A 24791-nucleotide genomic window follows, 5' to 3' on the forward strand; every position below is an offset into this window, starting at 1 on the left:
CTGTAAAACATAGTGTACTTGTAGGTTCCAACTCTTTCTCAAAATGGTGTCAGTGCTGACCTGGAATATCTCGATGAAGTGAAATGCAAAACAAGTTATCTTGTAAATAAATTAATGTGTTCGTTCACTTTTTTTTCAATATTTTATTTTCACTGTATCTTCCTGTGTATTAGTTTTCATTAGATTGTTACTCAGTAGCCTTTCTTAGTAAAAAACATATACTCTTTCAACCTTTGGCAGCTTTATTTAGCAATCTTATTCAGGAAAATACAAAAGGATGGCTAATGTGGCATAGGACAAATTGAATGCTGATTCTGTGTAATATGTACAGCTTGGGAACTGGTGACTGCACCAACCAGTCTTGCAACCAAAGGCAGAGACGAGTCCAGTTCAAGAACCAGAACAATGGTTGACTTAGGAGCCTCTAGAGAAGTAGAGTTTGATCTTGGAGGCCAGTGGGAAGTTGAGATGGAGGCTGAAGATGGTTAAGGAGCACAGGGTGATCTAGGAGGCCAGTGGAGGAGCAGAGAATGAGGATCAGATTAATAGCCAGGAAATCAGAAGCTAGTCCAGTTCAGGACTGCGCTAACAGTGGAGATACAGCCAGGAAAGCAGCAGAGCAACAAACTTCAAATCAGTAATTCGAAGAGTTGTGGAAAAGGAAAGATTTCAATTTCAAATGCATCTTCTGTTAGAGAAAGCTCTTATTGGAAATGTTTTTTGGTTTAATGGAGAGACTAAGCTTTCGCCTTTCATAAGATACTTGAACTTCATTAACTTCATTAAAGGCTAGTTTTGCTGCTGCTATGTGCTACTCAGAATCTGCTGTAGGAAAGGAAGGATTAATACTGCCATGGGACAGTAAGTTTAAAAATACTTCCCTGGTGACTGCTCTATTATGCCATCCTTTAATGAATATACATTATACATTATTGAAAGATAAAAATGTAGGAAGAAAAACTTTGAGGTGGTGGTTGACCTTTAAATAAAAATGTTTTCCTAGCTCATGGGCTGTCAAAAAATGTGACAAGAAATTGTCCTACAATAGCCAGCAACCTTTGCGTCTGTCAGTGAGACCTTTTATGTTCATGGTTGAAGGTAGATTCTGCCCATTAATAGAACAGTTATATCAGCTAAAGATCCAAAGGTCACAGCTGCTGACATTAGTTTTTGATAAGATTGCCATTCTAAGCAGTGGTGCAAGTAAAATGTGATGTATCTTGATAAGATTGTCTGCTGTCCTAAACAATGATGCAACTGAAGCCAGATCTATTGAAACAATGGTAAGACCACAACACGTGTGTCAAACATTACATACCAATATGTACAAATTTTTTTTAAAGAGTCTTGTTATACAAGTAAGCCAGCATTATCTGGTATAGGTAGGTTAAATCATAAGTTCATTTATTGCTAGTTGGAAATTGTGCATTTTTTAAGGACAATATGTATAAGTTGTAATCAAAAAAAGTATTTTGTAGGCAGCTTAATTTCATGCCAGTACTGTATATCTGAACATATTTAAGAATGATTGATTTATCTTCTGAAAATCCAAGTGTATTGTTTACTAATGGGTCAAGCATTAGTATGCTTTCCACACTCATTTTGTACAAGTCCTTTCCAGTACTTTTTTTAAAGAAGGCTATTGGATTATAATGCTAGTATCAGGGATTTAGAATGTCAAAAATTGCAGATGTATTTAAAATTGATTTGGTCTGTCTTCCAATAATTGGTTCAGTTTTTTGGAAAATTGGTGATAAATGTATGCTGCTGGAATACCACTTGGCAGTAAGTTGGTCCAAATAGGGATAATATCTGAATTAACAAACTGCAGCTTCTGTCTTGCCACCGCCACCCTCCCCCTCCCCCCCCCCCCCCCCCCCCCCCCTCCGCCCCGCAACCTGCCCAAAACCAGCTGTAGGTTACAACACTTGAAGTAATGCCTTATATATGGTTTATTTAATACTTGCAAGATGAACTTCACAAATAAATACGCACCTTTTCTATAAGGTGTCAATATAAGAGCTTTGTGAGTAAATGTACCACTTAGTGTGACCTTGAGCTATGCAGCATGATTAGCTGACCTCAGCCAATGAGATTAGGGCTGCTAGAAGCATCCCTGCTGAAGAAAAGAAATTCCTGCAACTAATTGTTGCCCTGTAACTCCTGCTAACCATTGAGAGAAAACCAGATCAGAGTTGGTTGTGAGGCCTCTGCTTCTCTTATCCCATCAACATTGTCTTGTTTCCACATGAACAAGATACAGGAGAGCTGCCAGCATCACTATTTTAAAGAGAGGAATTGATCTTCAGTTGATTTGTTTAGAGGTTCTACATCTTTAAATTGCATCTTTTTGGACTACTTTTTATTCCAGGCCAGAAATTTTTTTTGGTCAACACTTTGTTGTACAGGAGGCCTTTTTTAAGTAAACAAAGCTTACTTTTCTAGTTATTTGTAAATCTGTCTGCAGAACAATTATTAATTTTATTTTCCCTTCTACTATCTGCACTTTTAAGCTGCAGCTTCTCGCTAATTCTTATTTTTCATGAATGTTTTCCAATTCGTAATAAGTGCAGAGCATAAATTGAAATGGGCTTCAAAGTACATTTCACAGTATTATCCTTGAGGAAGAAACATTAATTGCACTGTGCCTATTAAAATGAAACTATATTTAAAAAGGGCTCAATGAAAGTGATTTTTTAATTTTGGGTTTTTGATAATCTTTGTGAACCAAATATAAGAATGTTGTTTTAATAGTAATTATTTACTGCTAGGGGTCATTATGCAGCATGCATTTAACTCAAAAGATATTATGGGGCTGTTCAGAAGTGAGATTGGTGGTGGATGATCTGAACCAGTCACAAATGATATTCATGTGCAATCATGCTCTGATTGTGTTAGAAGAATTTTTGTAACTGTGTTCAACAGTTCCCATTCACTTCTAATCTACATGCATTGGAATCTTTTGCAAAGACCTTCAATGAAGAAAATATATATTTTTTATAGATCCCATAGAGTATGCATTTGTTGTTTATAGTGATCTGTCGAAGAACTGATCCTCTGCTCATTTCTCTACACCTGTGATCTTGCACTTTCCTCTTCAATTGTTCGTAGGAGCCTCCCTTTTCAATTTCAAGTTTTCTCACTCTTGGTCTACATCCTGCTAATTTTCCTTCAGTCGCTTCCTTCAGCACATTCTCATGCCTTAGAATATAGCCAATTCAACCTTGTTGCCTTTTCCTGATGATATTCACTAACGATCTATCCTTCTCTACCAGCCTGAGAACTTCTTCATTGCTCTTGTGCTCTGTCTAAGTGACCCGCTCCATCCTTCTCCAGAACCACATTTCACTACTTTCTAGTCTTTGGAAGTTCACGTCTGTCACATACAAATTCCTGTGTCACGCTTGCATCGGTGATTCAAATGCAGTTGTAATTGCAATTGAACATCTTGGAAATGTAACAGTCAAAAGTGGAAATAAAACTTATTCAGGAGGAGTGAAAGCTACAAATCAATAATTGGCCATCAGCAAACTGATACCTCTAAAATAACAAGCATGGAACCAGTGAAATTACACAAAAGTGAATATTTTGGCCACAATCCTGTTTCAACAGTCATGTTCAGGGAGAGTAATAACTTTTTTAACATAGTACAATATTATCCTTAAATTCATCTAAAAATGGTTATTTTGTGAGTTTGAAATGCCATGATGAATATTTTTGTTTAAAGGCCTGTCACAGCATGAGACTTCAATTTTGCTGAATTTCTTAAGTCAACCAAGTAACACCCAAGGAATTAAAATTTCCAGAATGCCCCAATGTCAATGCATAATTCACTTGGATGGAATGCAGTTCCCATGATGCAGGTAACTATGGCCGGAGTTTTACGTCCCCAAATGAGCAGGGCAGCGGTTTGAAACGACCTGCTCACCCCAGGCCAATCTAGGCCCTTAAATGGCCTATTAACTGGCACTTAAGGGCGTCCGCCCACCACCGCAGGTATTTTACCCTTGGCGGCCAGACGACAGAAGCTTCAAAGCCCCGCCTTGTGGGGGGCCTTCCTGATTGGGCTCCCTGTGCCCCACGGAGGGCAGCCCCAGAAGCCTCAACTGTCTCCAACGCACAACACTATCCTCCCCTCCCCACCTAACAGACATCTCGTACCTCGCCAGGGCTTGACCGATTGTCCCCAGCAAGGCCTTAAAAACCTACCTAAGTTCCAGAGTTGGCCTTCATCTTGCTTGTGATGGCTGGGTGTAGTCCCAGCAGTGGCCACCGCTCCCGGTGGCGCTGCTGGGACTAAGAGCTGCCAGCTCACTGGCCGGCAGCTCCATTAGGCAGAACCTCCTGCCTCAAGGAAATGGAAATCCCGCCCAAAACTATTTAAAGGCCCGCGGAGTGAAAAATTCCAGTCTGGGCCCCCAGGCCCGGTGGAGGCGAGCTCGCCGCCAACTTTCCGGCCTGTGGACGGGGCCTCCTGCCCAACTAAAAAATGATGGCCTATCTCTCTGTCAAATTCAGTACTGGGTAGGTAGAGTAGGCCATTTCGCCCTTCGAACCTGCTCTGCCATTCAACAAGATCATGACTGATCTACCTCAACTCCACCTTCCCACACTATCCCCATATCCCTTTTTTCCCTCAGTACTGAAAATTCTATCACTCTCTGTCTTGAATATGCTCAATAACTGAGTATTCATAGCTCTCTGGGGTAGAGAATTCCAAAGATTTACAACCCAATGAATGAAATAATTTCTCTATCTCAGTCCTTAACGGCTGACCTCTTATTCTGATACTGTGACCAGGTTCCCCAGCCAGGTGAAATATTTTCTCAGCATTTATCCTGTCAGGCCCCTTAAGAATTTTATATCACCCCTCATTCTTCTTAACTCCAGGGAATATAGTCCTAGTCTCTCCTCATAGGACAGTCCCCTCATCCCAGGAGCCAGTATAGTAAGCCTTCATTGCACTCCTCTAAAGTATGTAATTCCTTGTATAAGGAGACCAAAACTGCACAAAGTACTCTCGATGTAGCCTCATCAATGCTGTATATAACTGTAGTAAGATTTCTTAACTCTTATACTCCAATCCCTTTGTAACAGAAACTAACATACCATTTACCTTCCTAATTACTTGCTATATCTGCAGTTAATATTCTGTGATTCATATACGAGGATACCAGATCCCACTGAACGTAAACATTTCCCAGTCTCTCAACATTCAAAAAAATTCTGCTTTTTTACTTTTCCTACCAAAGTAGATAACTTCACCATATTATATTCCATCTGCTATGTTGTTGTCCACTTACCAACCTGTCTATGCTTAGTACCAAAGTATTACACCTACCCACAAGATGAATTAAAGCTGAAATATTTAATTTCCACTCTATAAAAAATGATTTGTGGCATTTAGAATAAATTCTCTATTGAGCTTCCTTCAAAAGGCTAGAACACTTTAACAGTCTTGAGTTTTTGATTTAAAACCTGGAGTGCCATTCTACGAGGTATGCTGTTAGAGTAAGTTAGAACATGCTGAAAACTTGCTGCTGCTTCAATTTGAATAATGTTTGAGTTGTTTGTGTTCTTTGTATTGTAGAGAAAATACAAATTAGAAATGGTATTATTCCCATTTTGTATGCAGTTATGATAGGATATTCAATTGTTTAGTCATCTTTATATTAACAATTTTAAACTTGTTCAAACAAGATATGGAAAATTAAAACATTCTATCTTCCATGATCTAACTATATGCAATTTGCAAATTAATATATTAATTGTGTGTGGACAAACAAGTCCAGCTGCCTTTTCTGTTCAATCATGCAAGATTATTACAGATGAGGCAGGCCGTTGGACACTTTTTAATTAATTCATCCAGAAAGACCCTACACTCTTCAAATTGCAACATCTAAATCATAGGTTTTTACCTCTACTAGTCTGCCTGGAAGTCAGTTCACCCTGGGCTGAATTTTTATAGTTTGCCGCTGATCTCAGTGGCGAGCTTCAAAACCAGCGCGGCGCACACGCGAGATGTGCACCACAGAGCCGCCACAATACTTCGCGCGGCAGCTCATTAACGTGGAGGGGGTGGAACGCCCGCCTGCCCCCGATGACGTAGAGGGGGCAGGCACTCCACCCCCAGCAACAGCGTCTAGTGCCACTGTGCAAGCGCTGGCGCCATTTTTACAGGGCTTCAGTCCCTTCCATTTCATTTTAATGTTTAAAGTGACAGGTTTTCCAAAAAATTAAAATAAAATTTTGTTCACACTTCCAATCCCCTCTCCCACCTCCCCTAATGAATAATCAGTTTATTATTTGTCCTCTCTGCCCAAAAAAAAGATTTTCGATTGCAACCTTTCCCTCCCAAATTTTCTTTACTTTAACCTTCAACCTCTTCCCACCATCCCATCAACCAATTGCATTCATTTTTACAGCTTCCCCCCCGGCCTGAAAAATTCACTCTCCCCTCCCCACTAGTGTTCCACCTCAGATCTCCGAATGGAGATCCAAAGGTGCAGGACATCAACAACCGACCGGAATACCGGCGTGGGCCGGCCGTCGTGCAAAGGTAGGTAATTATTCATTCATTACAATTCATTAATATATTTAAATTACTTTTTTTTGCCAAGTTGCAGGGTGGGGGGCCGCCCTGAGTCCTTGCCAGCACTGGTAAAATGGGGCGGGACTTCAAGGCCCGTGGTAGGCATCTCCTGGAGGTATTTTCCGGGCGCCCCCGCCACGACCCCTGACATTGGGGGGCTGGTAAAATTCAGCCCCCTTTGTGAAAGGAAGCAATACCTATTATCAGTGCTAAATGTTAGATGTTGCAATGCGTATTTAATTGCAAAGGAGAATAAACTAAATGTGTACCAAAATTTAAAATTTTCTTTCGAAAATTTGTTTTTTTTTTTAAATCAAGAAAATATTCAAATGTTAAATGAAAAATACAGGCTTCAAACTATGCATGTTTAACAAATGAAACTTTCAGTATCAAATTCCAACTGTATTCCATTTCATTTTCTTTTCACACAGATTAGACATCATGGTGGACCTGTTTAGCTAGTTCATAATTTTCCTCGAGAGGCATTTTCTGTCAGTTCTAGAGATATTTACTGCTACTGCCTTAATACATGGCAGACTCTGAAATTATCTGTTTTAATTGTGGAAATTTTATCACACAACACATACAGTTTAATGACTCATTAGCGACCCCAGTTTTGCACTCTCCTGAATAAACAGTAAAACAGGGATTACAAACACGTGATATGGTTGTCTCTCTTCTGATAAAAGTATCAGTATTTATATGTAAGAAATAGGGCAGTAACTTAAAAAAATGAAATTAAAAGTTAGCATCTTGATTAATTTTCAGATCAACATAGGAATTAGGAGCAGATGTAGGCCGTTTGCCCCCTTGAGCCTGCTCTGCAATTCAACTAGATCATGGCTGATCTTCTCCCTCAATGCCATTTTCCCGCACTATCCCCATATCCCTTGATATCTTTAATATCTTGATCTAGAGATCTCTGTCTTGAATATACAATCAAGCAATTGGCTTTAGTCAGACTGTCTGTGAAAAGAAATTGTACCTTGCTCAGACATTTCAACTTCAGCACTTGAAGGTTTTGATGAATGTTATAAATAATGCTCTATTTGTCTGCGTGCCAACTATTAAATCCACCCAGCCGGTATTATAATAGCTCCTCTACTTTGTGATTTCCCTCTATTTTCAGTCGCCAGCAGTAAAAATAATTTAATTAAATTTGAACTAGTTGGGAAGAACATTGTAATAAGAGTTAATGGCAATAATGGGTGATTCAAAATTTCTACATTGCATTCATATTTGTTCTATGACGATGAAATAGCTAATAAATGGTTTAGAATTGTGAATTGAATTTCACATTATCAAATGTAGTTTTGTCTATTACACTGTTTATATAGTCTTGAAGATTGAAATTTTGGAAACAAAAATAAATACATGAAATATGTAATGGTTTGATTACAAGATAAAAATGAAAATTTAACCAAAGACTTGATTAATGGACTGCTTATGCATTAGATACCAAATATTCTTTTTCACAGTTTGTTTTTTTTCATGTCAGGAATTCTGGAAGATCAACGTTTGAATAGCCTACGAAATGGCACCATTGAGCAACAGATTGGAAATGTGTGGTACAATGCTGCACCATTATCAATATGGTGGCAAATTCCACAGTATGTAATGATCGGGATTAGTGAAGTATTTGCAAGTATAGCAGGTAAGTATGAAAACTGTGCTGTTAGGTATTCAGATTATGTAAATAATTACCACCTTGTACATCCTGATGTTTTTGAGTACAAAAGCTACTGTTGAATATAAAACAATATCCTTTAACTTCAGCTAAGAAGTTCAGGTAACTTCAGTAGACATGAAGATCAGGTGTTTGTGGATGTTGTGTGAATGAGATTGAATGCCAAACTTCAAATTCATTTCTAGGTTGCTGTGTATATATATTTTAACTTTGTTCAAATTGGCTTCTTTGAATTTTGTAATATTTTTCATCTGACATACTTAATGGGAGTTGCAAGGCTAATATATGATGTAGAACAAATACATTTTTACAAACTGAGAGGTTTGAACAGAGGTACAGATAGATGGATGTTGCAAAGTTGCTTTCGCCAGCTATTTACTGGTTTATGTACCATTTTATGTCTTTTTGTAGCATTTATGTTTCCACTTCCTGACATTGCAAATAACAAAGACTGCCTTTATAAAAATTCCTGCATTCACAGAATGCAGCACCTTTAAAAGTAATTAATTTCTCATGCCACTTGAGCAGATAGTACAAAATCTGCTTCATTATCAAAGTGTAATTTATCAATCTAATTCAAGTTTTCACAATGCTTCTGCAGAAAAATAACTAAAATTACTATTTTTGGCCTGCTACAAATATTTCAGCTGTGTTTCTCCATACGGTGCACTGCTTAGCCTGTATGTACATGATTCTGAAAGTGACCTTGGAGTCTCAGTAGATTCAGTATTGCTCTGCATAGGTTGGACATGTTTAGCAATCAGTAAAGCCAATAAGGCTGTTGAACTACGTAGCCAAAGCAGTACAATATAAATTTTGAAGAGGTATTGTTCATGCTTTATAATGTGCTTGAGCAGATAGCACCTTGTATACTGTGCCCAGTTCTGTTTGCCAAGAAATGGGAGGCACTGCAGAGAAAGGCCGAACCTGTATTAGAGGTCTGATATATGAGGAAAGACTGGAGGAGAAACATGGGCCGGAATTTTACCAGCCCTCTGGAGGTGAGCTGAAAGGTGGGAAGGCTGGTAAAATGGTGGTGGAAGGTGTCGCGATGGTAGCCTGACGTCATCCCGCCACCATGCCATATTCTGAATGGCGGGAACCTTATCAGCATGGCCACCCGCCAACCATAGGTAGGTGGCCAATTAAACCAATTAATTGGACAATTAATGACTATTTTACGTCCCTGTCGGCATTTTACCAGTGTCAGGAGGGGCCCGCCGCCGCTTTGGGAGACTGCCAGGTAATCTGCAGCTTCTTCCCAGTGGGTTCCTGGGGGGGAGGGGGCAGGAGGTGTGGCCTTCCTTCATGGCTGCTCCTTGACCCATGGAGGAGCCCCCGGCGGCCTGGACACCACTGCTGGAGGTTGCACCCCTCTGCTCACTGGGGCCTTCCATCCTGGCCCCAGCACATTAAATAAAAATAAAACTGAGCTGGTCTTCGAGGGTACCTCAACATGAAGGCACCCTCTTTTTGTTCCTCTGGCTGGGCTAGCAGCTCTGAGAGAGGGGCCGCCCTCCTCAATTAGCTGCTGCCAGTAAAATGTCGGGGTCCCAATGTCCATCCGCGCGGGCTCAAGACCTACTTTCGATCCGGCGGCAAGACAACTTGGCTTTGATAAAATTCAGCCCATAGGCTTATCAGACTAGAAAGGAGATGTCAGAAGGGAGTTTTTATAGAGATATATAAGATTGTTAAGGATATTGAAAAAGTAAACTTGGAATAGAGGTAATTTTAGGACTGTTATTGGGAAATTCCTCTTCTCACACAGAGTAATTAATGTATGGAATAAACCTCCAGCTGGAGTAGTGGAAATAAAAATCCTGAAATGATAACTGCTTTGGACTACTTGCATTCTCATGTCTCATTATTGCTGTCCAGCAGGGGTAAAATTCAGGACCATGGATTTTAGAGACATAGGCCAGACTTTTACACCACCCCAGCAAGCCGGATGGTGGCTGGGGTGAGGGTGGCGTAAAATTGAACGGGAGGCCTTCCCAACCCACTCCCGCCTCTGACCCACTTTACATGGGCTGGTGGGGGGTGGAGGGGAGAAACGGGCCGCCCGCCCCAGGCCAATCGAGGCCTTTAAGTGGCCACTTAAGGGCCTTCACCCTTCTCCACAGGGATTTTACCCATGGCAAGTGGGCATCTGGGAGACGTGAAAGGCTGCCCAGTGAAACCTGGTGGCATCTCAGCCCACCGGGGTGGGGGCCTGGACAAACGGGCACAGGGTGCCTGATTGAGGGCTGCCTCCGCTTCCCCAACCACCCCCAGGACCCGAGACGCCCCCCTTCTCCCCACACGACCACCCTTGCCTTGCCGGGACGTGACCGATCACACCGGCGAGGCAAACCTGTAGTCCTGGCTCCATGTCCTCGGCTGGGCTGGAGTGCCAACAGTGGCCACCGCTCCTGGTGGTGCTGCTGGGACTAAGCTGCCAGCCCAATGATTGGCCGGCAGCTCAATGAGGCGGGACTTCCTCCCTCAAGCAGGTGTAAGTCCCACCTTGGAACAATTAAAGTCCGCCGACCTGTAAAATGCGGGTCGGATCCCCAGGCCGGGCGGAAGCTGGTTTGCCACCAACTTTTAATCTAGCCCACAAAGTGGGAAGGTGAAATACAGAAATTATTTGACAGTTGGGAGATGAGAGGCAAGAAAATAACAGGAGTAACTCTTATCATGAACAGTGCTAGGGTTCATTTGTTTTAAATCTAAATTTGTAATGTTGAATATTTCTATCACTGATAAAATGGCAAGCGTTAGTGAGGAACATGACAGGGGATTTGTTTGTACTCTTTAATATTCAATATACTTCTGTTATGATATTGATCACCTTGAACTACTTCCACCAATACAAACAGCAGTGATGGATTTATAATTCAAACTGATTTTTCTGTACACCAATTTGAAGGACAAAAATCTGTAACTGCACGCTTGGAAATTTTCACTGTTCAAATGGAGATAGCTCAAAGATTTCACCCACCCACCAATGAAGCAAACTAAAAACCTGACCCCAAAAGAATTTCAATTCACTTGGCAATGAGATAATCAAAGGGTCAACTTTCAGCTTGATTAATGATGTGTTGGTTCAAAAAATATCAAGTATTTGCTTTCTGTCACTTAAACTAAAATGTTGAAGTGTCGGAGAAACAATATAATGCTACTGTGATGTGACACCTAGTCAGGTCCCATAGAGATGTGAGAAATAATTTACACTGTAAGTAGTAGATACTTTTAGTTTTTAGTGGCAGCGAAGCAGACACATCACACAGAAAATAAATTGAGTCTTGAAGGTGCATGTGTGACCTGTGCCACTAGTTTCCCTCAATCTGAAAGTTATATTTTGCAAAATACCCTTTCACAGGAAAGAAAATCCACACATACACTGCAGTGTTCTGAATGAGAACTAAGTGAGAATTTACAGAATTATAAATCAACCACATGTACTGGGTAGGTAGCACAATGTTGTGGCTGGGACTTCAATAATATTGAATGCTCTCAGTTTTCATTCAGAACACCAAAGTGAATATATAAATTTTCTTATAAAAGAGTAATTTGCAAAACCTAACTTTCCTATTGCGGGTAACTACAGATAGAGGTCATACATGCAGCTTTAAAAAACTGCAACTTCATGGCTGAATTTGTTTTCTGTATGATGTGTCTGTTTCACTGCCACTAAAGAAAAGCATCTACTACGTATAGCGTAAATTAATTGTTATCGCTACAGGACCTGACTAGGGCATTTTGAATGTCACAGCACAGTAGTAGTATATTGTTTCTCCGACACTTCAACATTTTAATTCAAACTACAGAAAGCAAATACTTGATACTTTTTAATGCATCACATTATTAATCAAGCTGAAAGTTGACCCTTTGATTATCTCTGCCAAATGAATTGAAATTCTTTCAGGGTCACGTTTTTAGTTTGCCTCACATTTGAGTGCATTTATTTCCTTTAATGAAACTGCTAGGTAATGACTACATGGTGATATCAATCAGGTGCAATTGATTTGTAAGCCAATAAGACATTACTGAAATCAAGGTTAACATTGGGTATGTAGGGTCCACGTGGCCAAGTCCCAGCAGTTCACTCATGCTGATGATAGTTTCAGACATCTGGGGTCTTGTTTGACACTTTGCAAGTAGCCAATGTCAAATAAGGTGATGTGTAATATGTTGTAGTTTTAATTAGTTTCCCAAGGTTGAGTTTTTGTCCTTTATATGTGTGTTCATTTCTAACTTTTTGCATATCATAATTATAGAGCTACTAGAGTTATGTATTGATTTTTTTTTTTTTAATGTCCCCTCTGGCTGTGGCTCCTCAGCATCACCCTCCTCAAGAAGAGTAAAATTTTTGCATCAAATGTGCACTGTGCTATACTAACTTTATTATCCTAAGCTATCTCTTGTGCATTCTACTACAAATATTTTCATCTAGGAACATAGCAAAATTTCCGGTGGGTCTTTTGCCAAAATGAGAGTGTCAGGCAAATTACTCTTCTGCCTTGTGATTTAATTAGCTATCCATTGACTCTTCCATGTTAAAACAAAATAATCATGATGCAGTTACTAAATGTAAACACATAAGTCATTGCCTCTTCAGTAAGTTCAACTTCTGGAGATGATTACAATTGACCCCAATAAAAAGCTCCCAAAATGCTCTTTTGTACTATACTTGGGGTAGTTTCACAGCCATGAAGTTGGCACAGAATTTGTCAGTGGGCCGGATTATATTGTAGCCCAGAATCTATTGGAGGTAATTTAATAGTCTGCCCTGCTGGTGAAGCGCCTTGTCCAGCAGCAGGAATAAAGTTTGAATGTGATATTAAAGCTAATTGATTGAGAATACCCAATAATAACCCAGTACAAGCAAACAGTAAAATAACTTTCAATGAATATTTTAAACACTTTTACTCTCATCCTTTTTTTTTCCTTTCTTCCATTTCAGTTATTCTAATTTCTATTGAATATACCTATTTATTCTTTTTCCTAAAAAGCACTTCACTTGCCTTTCTTGCTGTATCTTCTGGATCCCACCGTCCATTTGAAACTGAAAGCAACTTCCAAAAAATTGAATTTGCATTACTTCAAAAAGTGGCTTCAAAGACTGATTATTATTTTTAGCCAATTGAGTTGTGCAATTCTAAAGATTTACTTCTGTATCAGAGATGCAACCAAGCCACACTCTGAAGGGCTCCTTTCCCATCCAGTGTGGATCGGTTACAATGGAATAAAATATCTTGGCCCGGCCCAGGGAAGCCAATCATAGCCTGAGATAAAGGACTGTGGTGCAATATGGATTTTTTTTGATCAATAAAAGCTGTATATGTTTTATAAGGAACTTGTATTCCTGTCATTTTCTGTAACACAAAGTGCAATGCTTCAAAATTACATTAGTAACACTGAATATGAAAGCTAAATGGATAGCAATAAATGTAACTTCTCCTGAATAAACTATGCCACATTTGTGTATCTTGTATATTGTTGCATGTCATTTTTAACCTAAAGATTTTTTTAAATCCTGCTGTATTAACATTGATATTTGCAGCCAGAACTGTTATCTCTGCTAAAGGAGCTGCTGCTCCTTGGGCTGAATTTTACCAACCCCTTGACGCCTCGGGTCATCGGCAAATGATGGGCGATCGGTAAAATTCTGTGGGGAGAGGCCCGCCTCGACCCGCGACGTCGAGATGGGCCCGCCGCATATTACCAGCGGCGGGGGGACCTTGGTGCGACACCCCCGCCACATGGTGGTGGGCCCTTCATCTAAATATGTAAATGCACAGTAATATGTAAATTGACCTACCTGAAGGTGGCGGCCGCCGTTCGTACTTCACGCGCCATCCGAACTCCATATGGAGTTCCGAGGTGAGAACGTGGTGGAGAGGGGGGAAAGAATAATACTTTCAGGACAGGAGGGGCGGGGGAGCGGGGAAAACAATTTTAATAGGCTGTGGGGATGGTGGAAAGGGGTTGAAGGTCAAATGATAGAAAGTTGGGGGAGGGAGTCCAGTTAGGGAATAAAGTAAGTTTTGTCAGTGAGGGCCAATTAAAAGACCATTGGGTTTGGGGAAGGGTCTTCATATCATAATTATTTAGAAAAAATCAGCACTACTGTAACTTTAAACATTAAAATTTCTGGTAAGGGTTTACGGCCCTTTAAAAATGGCACTGGGCGCCGTTGCCGGGGCCACGGCCGCCGCCCACTCTACATCATTGTGGCGACCGCCCCCTCTATTTAAATCAGCCGCTGCGCAAAATATGGCGGAGGCTGTGAGGCAGCACTTGCATGTCGGAAGGCTGCAGCTTTCACAGTGCGCCACCGTGGAGTGCGGCGCAGTAATAAAATCCAGCCCCTTGTCTTTTATTGCACTTAGTAAGATAACACTTCAATCCTGAAATTGCTTTTTCAGTATTTACAGTGGCTGCTGTATGCTCTCTTCCTTGCATTTCTGCCCCAATTCCCCAATCATGCAAAAGCTAATTTTGACACTGGATTCATACTTTCCTCATTTTTCATTTTTTTTAAAGCTTGCATATTATTGACAGATTCAAATTGCAATATTCAGGTTTCTCTAACTTTGACGTATAATTTTAATATGGAGAATAAAGTTTAAAAACAATTTTATGATACATTTAAAAAAATTTAGCCCAAGCTGCAAAATCTACTGAAGTTGTTGAGTATAATGCCACACAAAGCCCTGACTGCAAATGGGTTGGTGATCAGCATGATATCTGGAGAAACTAAATAAATACTGATATATTATGTAAGAATTTACAGCTAGGGTTTCATAAATGGATCAGCTATACTCATTTTAGTGAAATTAATTTTATATATTTAAGACTTTGTTAAAGTCGATATGCTTTAAACATAGGGGTCTTGAAATTTTGATCAGCCTGCTCCTCCAGAATGGCAGCAGATTGGGCCAGACTACATCCCCAATTATGGGACTGATCAGTTCACTTGCGTACTCATGCAGGGGAATTTTAACAAGGGTGTTCCTGTGGGATTGGGTGCAGGTCGGGGTTAAATGGGGAACAATTCTGAGCGTGTTGGGTAGCTAGCTTCAACCTGCCAACTTTCAGGTTTTACTGGGACAGGAGAAGGGGTGGGCAGCCAACCTTCTCCCAGAAGGGGGGGCGGAGGGGGGTTGACATTTTAAATGCCTAAATGAGGCTAAAAGCCTCTAATTTAATCTGCTTTGCAGATTTCGAAGCAAAACAAGGTCAGCTTCAGGGAGAAGGTAAGTGCCTTCACATCACTCCTCATGGAGCCGAAGGAGCAGAAGTGTTTCTCCAGCCCCCAAGCTCCTCCACCATCAGAATCCGACACCTTCAGGTCTTGGATCAGATCTACCTGGTCCTGCAGTGTGCTCCCTGCCTGACTGGAAGCCAAGCCTATCAATCAGGCTGAATTCCAGGTGGGGATCCAAATGGCAAAGACTAACCCTGTGGAATTAAAACTCCAGCATGCAGGGCAACTCAGATTTCCTGTCTGAAATTCCATTCCCCCAATACATAATCTGCCTCAGTAAATATCAGGGCCATTGTGTCAGTCGGGGCACCTCAATTGGCATCTACCTGGAACAAAGTTGGAATGGCACCATGCAAAGCCCCAACACGCAGGTGAATTGTCCACACCTTCAACTTCCAGTGGAGTATTTTATTTTATTTAACATAATTGATCCATTTTTGGAGCAATTACCTTTGACCAGAAGAGTTTGGGGGCCTTTTCCCACAGCCTCAGCAGGACATGCTAATGCTCATCTGGCAGAAGTTCTGGGAAAGTTGGAAACCTGGAAAATTCCAGACATGCTTCCCCTGGCATAGAGGGGCAGGCAGTAGATTTTCCCATGCCAAACTCCACCAAAATTTTTCCTAATGGTGTAAATGGGAATTGGGATGGAACTGAGTCCCGCTCTGTTTTCTGGGTTTACAAATCTGAGTTTCACCCCATTGATGCCTTGACCCAATTGGAATTTTGGGGCCTTAATCTTTAAAAAGAAAAGCAAACTACCTCTTTTGATGGGAAGACCTAAATTTGCAGTAGTGCGTTGGAATGCTGGTTCTGGTTTTGATATATAAATGTATTTGCCTACATTCATCGTTCACCTGCTAAGGTTGCATATCAGCATTCATATTCACTTACTGCACTTTAGTTTTACTGTTAGTGTAATGTATCAAATTGAAGAACAATAATTAGCTACTGGTTACATTGTGGAGCTGAAAGTTATTGCCTTAGTTGTTTTACGATGTCATACATTTTTGTACTCATTACATTTCATACATTAAACCATTTGAATTTAGTGACCATATTGCATTTCTTTCCCATTATACAATAGCAAATTATGAAAGATTAAGATGGAAAGTAATTGTCCAAAGTTCTGGGGAAAACTGGCAGATGGAATTCAATGTGGAAAATTGTGAGGTCATCCACTCTGGACCTAAGAAAGAGAGATCTGTTTCCTCTGATGGGAGAGTACATAATAAGAGGACATAACCTTAAAATTAGAGCTATGTCATTCAGAGGTGATTCACACAGAGCATTGGAAATCTGGAAAACTCTCCTCCAAAAAAACACCGTTGAAGTCAGGTCAATTGAAAATTTCAAAATAGAGATTGATAAATTTTTGTTGGACAAGGATATTAAGGGTTAGAAAACCAAAGCTGGTCGATGAAGTTAAGAGACAGATCAGCCTTGATCGAATGAATGGTGGAACCTGTTAGAGGGGCTGAATGGCCAGTTCCTGTTCTTGTGTTCCTATGTTTCTAAAAGCACCAAATGTTCACTGTGGCGCAGTGGTTAGCACCGCAGCCTCACAGCTCCAGCGACCCGGGTTCAAATCTGGGTACTGCCTGTGTGGAGTTTGCAGGTTCTCCCTGTGTCTGCGTGGGTTTCCTCCCACAGCCAAAAAGACTTGCAGGTTGATAGGTGAATTGGCCATTATAAAATTGCCACTAGTATAGGTAGGTGGTAGGGGGAATATAGGGACAGGTGAGGATGTGGTAGGAATATGGGATTAGTGCAGGATTAGTATAAATGGGTGGTTAATGGTCGGCACAGACTCGGTGGGCCGAAGGGCCTGTTTCAGTGCTGTATCTCTAAATCTCTAAATCTAAATCTTAACCTACACAGTTTCAAAAGTAAATAAGTTTACTTTGTTCAGTAAGTAAATAATTTCAAATATGTTACCTAAACTAGATGCCAGTCTGCTTGTCCGTGAGTAAACTGAGGACACCCCCAGCCCCCAGAGATTCAGGTCTCGTGTGTCCTGTTGTGATTTTAAGCCCACCAATTTGTTGACATTTTAATTTAAGCACAATTTGTTATCAATTATCTAATCAATCAGGATCGACTGTAACCAATATGGTGGGTACGTTGAGTATGATGCACTAGTTATACAGCAAAAACATACAACCGTGACAAGTAGCAAGTACCAGTCCAGGTTGGACAGGATGGCTGGCATGCACGAACAGCTCTTTTTTTTCCTTCTTGTCAAGACTTAATTGCCCTATAAAGATCCTCAGCTGTACAGAACCTTAGTTAGGCCACACTTAGAATATTGCGTGCAATTCTGGTCGCCAACTACCAGAAGGACGTGGATGCTTTGGAGAGGGTACAGAGGAGGTTTACCAGGATGTTGCCTGGTCTGGAGGGCATTAGTTATGAGGTGAGGTTGGAAAAACTCGGATTGTTTTCACTGGAACGAGGGAGGTGGAGGGGCGACATGATAGAGGTTTACAAAGTTATGAGCGGCATGGATAGAGTGGATAGTCAGAAGCTTTTTCCCAGGGTGGAAGAGTCAGTTACTAGGGGACATAGGTTTAAGGTGCGAGGGGCAAAGTTTAGATGGGATGTGCGAGGCAAGTTTTTTATACAGAAGGTGGTGAGTGCCTGGAACTTGCTACCAGGGGAGGTGGTGGAAGCAGATACGATAGCGACGTTTAAGAGGCATCTTGACAAATATATAAATAGGAAGGGAATAGAGGGATATGGGCCCCGGAAGTGCAGAAGGTGTTAGTTTCGGCAGGCATCAAGATCGGCGCAGGCTTGGAGGGCCGAATGGCCTGTTCCTGTACTGTACTGTTCTTTGTTCTTCTCTGTCTCACGTCTTCATGACTTCTCAAACTAACCAAGAGTGTTAGCATGGATCCACCCTTAGCAGTTTCTCTCCACTGCACTAAGGTCTTCCAAGTCTCTTACTTTATACACTTTTTCAGGGTGGACTTGGGTGTTATATTGACAGGACTTAATTGCCCTATAAAGATCCTCAATATAAAATGCCCAATCTTTTGGGCCTCCTTATCTCGAGAGACAATGGATACGCGCCTGGAGGTGGTCAGTGGTTTGTGAAGCAGCGCCTGGAGTGGCTATAAAGGCCAATTCTGGAGTGACAGGCTCTTCCACAGGTGCTGCAGAGAAATTTGTTTGTTGGGGCTGTTGCACAGTTGGCTCTCCCCTTGCGCCTCTGTCTTTTTTCCTGCCAACTACTAAGTCTCTTCGACTCGCCACAATTTAGCCCTGTCTTTATGGCTGCCCGCCAGCTCTGGCGAATGCTGGCAACTGACTCCCACGACTTGTGATCAATGTCACACGATTTCATGTCACGTTTGCAGACGTCTTTATAACGGAGACATGGACGGCCGGTGGGTCTGATACCAGTGGCGAGCTCGCTGTACAATGTGTCTTTGGGGATCCTGCCATCTTCCATGCGGCTCACATGGCCAAGCCATCTCAAGCGCCGCTGACTCAGTAGTGTGTATAAGCTGGGGATGTTGGCCGCTTCAAGGACTTCTGTGTTGGAGATATAGTCCTGCCACCTGATGCCAAGTATTCTCCGAAGGCAGCGAAGATGGAATGAATTGAGACGTCGCTCTTGGCTGGCATACGTTGTCCAGGCCTCGCTGCCGTAGAGCAAGGTACTGAGGACACAGGCCTGATACACTCGGACTTTTGTGTTCCGTGTCAGTGCGCCATTTTCCCACACTCTGCCCAATAATATGTCGAATTCTTTGTGTAAACCATAGGGTAAATGTTATCCACCTGCCATGAGCTTCCAGAGCCTTGGCACATACCTTGATCAACCAGGCCTTTATATCATCTTTCCTTATCTCACCTTAGGCTCTTCCCTATGATTGGTTTTATAACTCATTTCCATCTCATCTCTGACTTTTAAACCGGCTTTCAGGGGTTTCATTGTTTGTATTAGCCTGTATTCATTTATTTATGCTCAAGACTTTTCATAAGGCTTGTTAATCTGTTCGCAATGGCTCTACAGTCTAAGTGGCCTAATTCCTCATCAGACTATTGAACTGCAGCTTTGTTCGCTAAAGGAACGTAGGAAATGGGAGCAGGAGTAGGCCAGTTGGCCCCTCGAGCCTGCTTCGTCATTCAGCCAGATCATGGCTGATCTACCTCAATGCCATTTTCCCTCACTATCCCCATATACCTTCTATTCTACTTGCACACACTGATTAACTTTCGCAAGCATCTTAATTATGCAAGGCTAACTGAAAATCCTAACACAGCTTTGAAGTATAGTTATTTGTTTTAAGTATCTATCCAGTTGCACTCCCATTATTGCAGAGGTCTCATCTGACCATGACCCCTTTCCAGGTATCATTAAAGAATAATCATACCACTAGTTTGTTCCTAGAAAACTTTAAGCAGTTTCCAGTAAAATGAAACTTACTGCACTATTTTATTCTTTTACCTATTTCAGGCTATTAAATATGTGTTTATTCTAAGCATATTTCTAATTTCTAAAGCTCCCTCTCTTTCTAAGAAACAGTATTTTGTAGTCTTCTATCAGTAATTTCCAGGCTATAATTAATAAAAGATTTTAAATGTGTATTAAGTAGAAATGCAAATAATTAATCAATAAACTTAAGTATTTTTGCTTATGAGAGTGGGTAACACATTCTCTTTCAGGCTCAGTGTCAGGATGAAACACTGTCAGATTAAGTAGAACAAAGCATTTCTAACCTGCATCAATTCTAACTGTGGAAGAGCATGCCATGTTGCACCAGGGTGAAATTTTGGCATTGCACATTCCAACCATCCTGTAGCTTCTCTAAAGTAAATTGCCAGTTCAATGTTAAACCTGTGCCCGTAAGAACTGAATTCATTCTGTCCAAATTGTGTAACCTACTGAACCATCCATTCTTCTTTCTCTCAATCAATGAACTTATTTGGCCATGTGTTCCTTACATGCATGGTACAAAACTGATTGTCAGATACTATTCTAACATTACGATAATAAAACAAATAGTGAAATCAGTTTTGATCTTTAGTCAATTTGCTTAGCAATTGGCACTTGTATTGGTCAGAAAGTAATCTGAGTGAGAATAAGCTGGCTTGGTATAGTACAAGTTTAGCATGTTATTGATAATTCACACACATTTCATTTTAATAAGGAAGCTCCACCAGCTAGTGATAGAAACAAAGAAAGATTTACCATACAGAAGAGGGCCTCTCGGCCCACCCTGTCCGTGCCAGCCAAAAAATGAGCTGTCTATTCTAATCCCACCTTCCAGCTCTTGGCCTATAACCCTGTAGGTTATGGCACCTCAAGTGCATAACCAAGTGTTTTTTTAAAAGCAATGAGGGTTTCAGACCCTCCACCACCCTCTAGGTGAAAAAAATTACCCTTAACTCCCCTCCAATCCTGCCACCAATTATTTTAAATATGTCCCCTGGTTATTGACCTTTCTGCTAACGGAAATATGTTATTTCTATCCACTTCATTTAGGCCCCTCATAAATTTTACACATCTCAATTATATCACCCCTCATCCTCCTATGTTCCAAAAAAAACAACTCCAGCCTATCTATTCTTTCCTCATAGCTAAAATTCTCCATTCCTGGCAGCATCCCTATAAATCTCTTCTCTAGCCTCTCTAGACCCTCACATGATGATCTATTCATGTGACTATTCAGTAAATGTTTTAATCAGTCTGATTGCCAAACAAATTGGTAGACAAACAAATTATTCACTTTAATGAATGCAACTTCAAACCTTTGCTGCTCCAGTTAAATCGGGGACATGCTGCTGGAAGATGCAGAGCGGGTGGGCTTCGGCACTTTGCATTCATCACAGCCCTTCCTCCTCATGCCTCCCTGATCATCTTGTTTGGGAAATTCTGCCCTACCCTAATTAAAATATGGTAACTTATTCAGCTAACAGACACCTTTTTAAATATAGAACATTTTGGATACTTTTCCATCAGGAGCTGGTTTGTTTTCAATAACTGCTGGATGCAAAATCAATTTTGTCACATATCCATTTATGATTTGAGAACAGCTACTATTTTCTATTGATAAACCTAAGTAAAGAGTCCAGACCTGTAGTCCAGAACACCACTAAGATTCAAAATGGCTATAATAGTGGATCATCTTCACACTCATATACAGTACCATTGTTTGCATTAACATAGCAGTGCTGAATGGTAAGGAACAGCAGTGAAGTGCAATAAATCCTGAGCATTAGCTTTAGGATTAGATTGTGAAGCATATCTATTGAAGGGATAATGAAATTGGATTAAAATAATCTAAATGTTATTCAATTTATGTGTTTTTCGATTGTGATATTTTAAAAAACAATTTCAGCATATTCTGGACTGTGGCAGCTAAAATTCTAAAGGATATATTATCCAAATCTGAACTTCTCTTGCTATGTGCACACTGCAGCTACCAATCTCAAGCAGGTAACTGCATAGTATCATAGAATGATTGCAGCACAGAAGCAAGCCATTCAATCCTGGTTCTCTGTAAGAGCAACTCACCTAGTCCTAGCTAAATGTCAATTCTCTTTTAAAAGCCACGATTGAACCTGCCTTCACCACACTCTCAGGCAATGCCTTCCAGCTCCTAATCACTCACTGTGCTTAGAAAAAAGTTACCTGTTCCAGCCAGACAGTACCCTATTTACATTACCTGCCACCTGTATGTCTGAAATTCAAATTCTTTTGCCCAGGAAAGATCCATGTTATTTTTTAAATTAATTGCAGATAGGTTTAAACATCATCCAGGACTCCAAGGGACATCTTGGGTACTATTAAACCCAGTTTGATGGTGTACTGTAATTACGCCGTGCATTGTCAAACTTAAGTGATGCGAGACTACCACTGTAAGGAGTCTTGTGCTGCTTCTCTCCCAGCAAGGTCAAGTTCTGATTTGGATCTATGCTATAATTTTACCTTTGGTGTGAAGCAAAGATTAAAAATTTAGGTAGCTTTTATGTACTAATGTTAAATGGATTCTGTATCAAGAATATAATTTCAGAATTAAAATAAATTGGTTTTCTCTGTAATCTTGTTTTTTTTTAAAATAGAAATTTACAGAATTATTTTTGAATGTATGTAATAAAAGATGTGCTGGTTGCAATTCTATTTAAAACTGGAAAATAATTTCAGTAAACCATAGATTAATCTATATCCAGCTCCTCACTCTTTGATGGAATTGTTAAATGTGCTCTTCAATTTATGGTTTTTCAGGTCTGGAGTTTGCTTACTCAGCTGCCCCCAAGTCTATGCAAAGTGCTATCATGGGTCTGTTTTTTTTCTTCACTGGTGTTGGCTCTTTCGTTGGTTCAGGGCTTCTAGCCCTAGTATCTGTTGATGGGATTGGTTGGATGAATTGCAAGAGTGATTTTGGTGAGTAATTGTGGTTTTATGTAAATAAAACAGAATTATGAAAAATCATTACTTGATTAGAAAATAAGATTATTTATATTTGGATTTGATGGGTATATTACTATAATGCGAACAAGCATGCCGCTGCCTCCGGAAAATGGGGGGAGTATTATGCTCTCCCGCGTTGACTTTGGAAGCGGGGAGAGCATATAATCGGGTGGGATAGTGTTGGGGGGGCCCCTCCTTCACCCAAATTAAGTCCAGGGTGGGAACGCCTGTAAATGACTTTCTGCCCCGCCACCAATTGAGGCCCTTCGAGCAATTAATGTCCAACTAAGGGCCTCAGCCCGCGGAATTAGTCCAGCAGCGGGCGGGCCTGTCGCTGCACGGGGAGCATCCATGCAAACTTATGCGGGTGGCTAGCTGGCTCTGGGGTGGAGTCCCTCATTAAAAGGCACTTAGTGCCTGAATGAGGGGCCCAACATTGGGAAGGGGGGAACCGCTGAGAGCCGCACCTTACCGTTGCTGCTGACCTTCCTACATCCTGCCCCGCGACCCCCACCCCGCGAAACCCCTCTTGCCCTGACTTACCTTTGGCCTAATTCCAGCACCTCGGACAAGTCCATTACTGGCAGCAGCCACCGCCTGCGCGATGGCGCTGCTCAGTTAAAGAGCTGCCAGCCTATGATTGGCCGACAGCTCTCAGCAGGCGGACCTCCGTTGCCAGGGTCCTTGATCCCAGAGAAGGCTCACTGCTGTCCACTTAAGTACTTAATTGGCACATAATGCGACGGGTCTTCACCAGAAGAGGCAATGCGGACCCTTGCCGGTACTTTTTTAAAAATTCTTTTATGGGATGTGGGCATCACTGGCAAGGCCTGCATTTGTTGCCCATCCCTAATTGCCCTTGACAACTGAGTGGCTTCCTAGGCCATTTCCGAGGGCTAAACATTAATTTAATTTTCATTGCCCTAATCCTTGGATTTTGAAGCTAGTGCCTAATTTCTTAAAGGGTCAAATTGTTTTATTTGCTTGACTTTGATTAATGGTCATTAGCCCATTCATCGTACTATTTAATTGTAAAGAAAGATATTTGTTCCTTTAATCTGTAAGCTCTCTGATCTGTGTTAATATCCACCATTTTGAAGAAAGATTATCACCAATGCAAAGCTGCATTAAATCCAATAAACAGATTACTGCAAATAGGATACATATCTGTACAAAGGCTGAACGCAAAAAGGTACAGGTTCAGAAACTGCTGTTAACTCATTTGAGCGGGAGAAGATAGTGTTATAAAAATGTGCCTTTTTTGAAAAAGCTAAATCCATGCAATAAAACCAATTTAAGTACATTAGCCCAACAACTTTAAGCAACTGTTCATATTCTGCAACATATGTTATTGAAAGGCTGCATTACAATTTGTAAATACCGCAAAGGTGTGTATGGTAAGGATAATGTTCCTTACAGATCTGCAAAATCCCCTTCTGACTGTAATTAAATACTGGAGTAGCCTATTAAATCTAGATACGACATGATTTTAATAAAAGCAAAATACTGCAGAGTTTGGAAATCTGAAATAAAAACAAGAAATGCTGGAATCACTCAGCAGGTCTGGCAGCATCTGTTGAAAGGATGCTGCCAGACCTGCTGAGTGATACGACATGATTTTATTCTGCTACACATTTTTTTAAAGTACTATCTTGTTCTACAAAAGGATAGTAGAATTTTATCTGGCGTATTCTATGTACACAAACTTATTGCAGAAGCAGATATTGTAGCCCTTTTTTATTCAGCCTGAATGCACAAAATTAAAGTTGCCAGCAAGCTTTTTTAAAATTACAAATGATAAAAGTTCTTATCTGCATATTTTAGGTAC

General features: G+C 40.8%; 1 protein-coding gene across 1 annotated transcript in view; it reads left to right on the plus strand.

Annotated features, from left to right (window-relative positions):
- The window catches only part of slc15a4 (solute carrier family 15 member 4), a 79399-nt gene that overhangs the window by 27912 nt on the left and 26696 nt on the right, over positions 1 to 24791 (plus strand). The window contains exons 6-7 of the mRNA XM_068055064.1: positions 8091 to 8246; positions 22778 to 22936. Coding sequence (XP_067911165.1) covers positions 8091 to 8246; positions 22778 to 22936 — 315 coding nt within the window. The remainder of the gene's footprint in view (positions 1 to 8090; positions 8247 to 22777; positions 22937 to 24791) is intronic.

The sequence above is a fragment of the Heterodontus francisci genome, chromosome 23, assembly GCF_036365525.1.
Source record: "Heterodontus francisci isolate sHetFra1 chromosome 23, sHetFra1.hap1, whole genome shotgun sequence".
Classification (NCBI taxonomy): Eukaryota; Metazoa; Chordata; class Chondrichthyes; order Heterodontiformes; family Heterodontidae; genus Heterodontus; species Heterodontus francisci.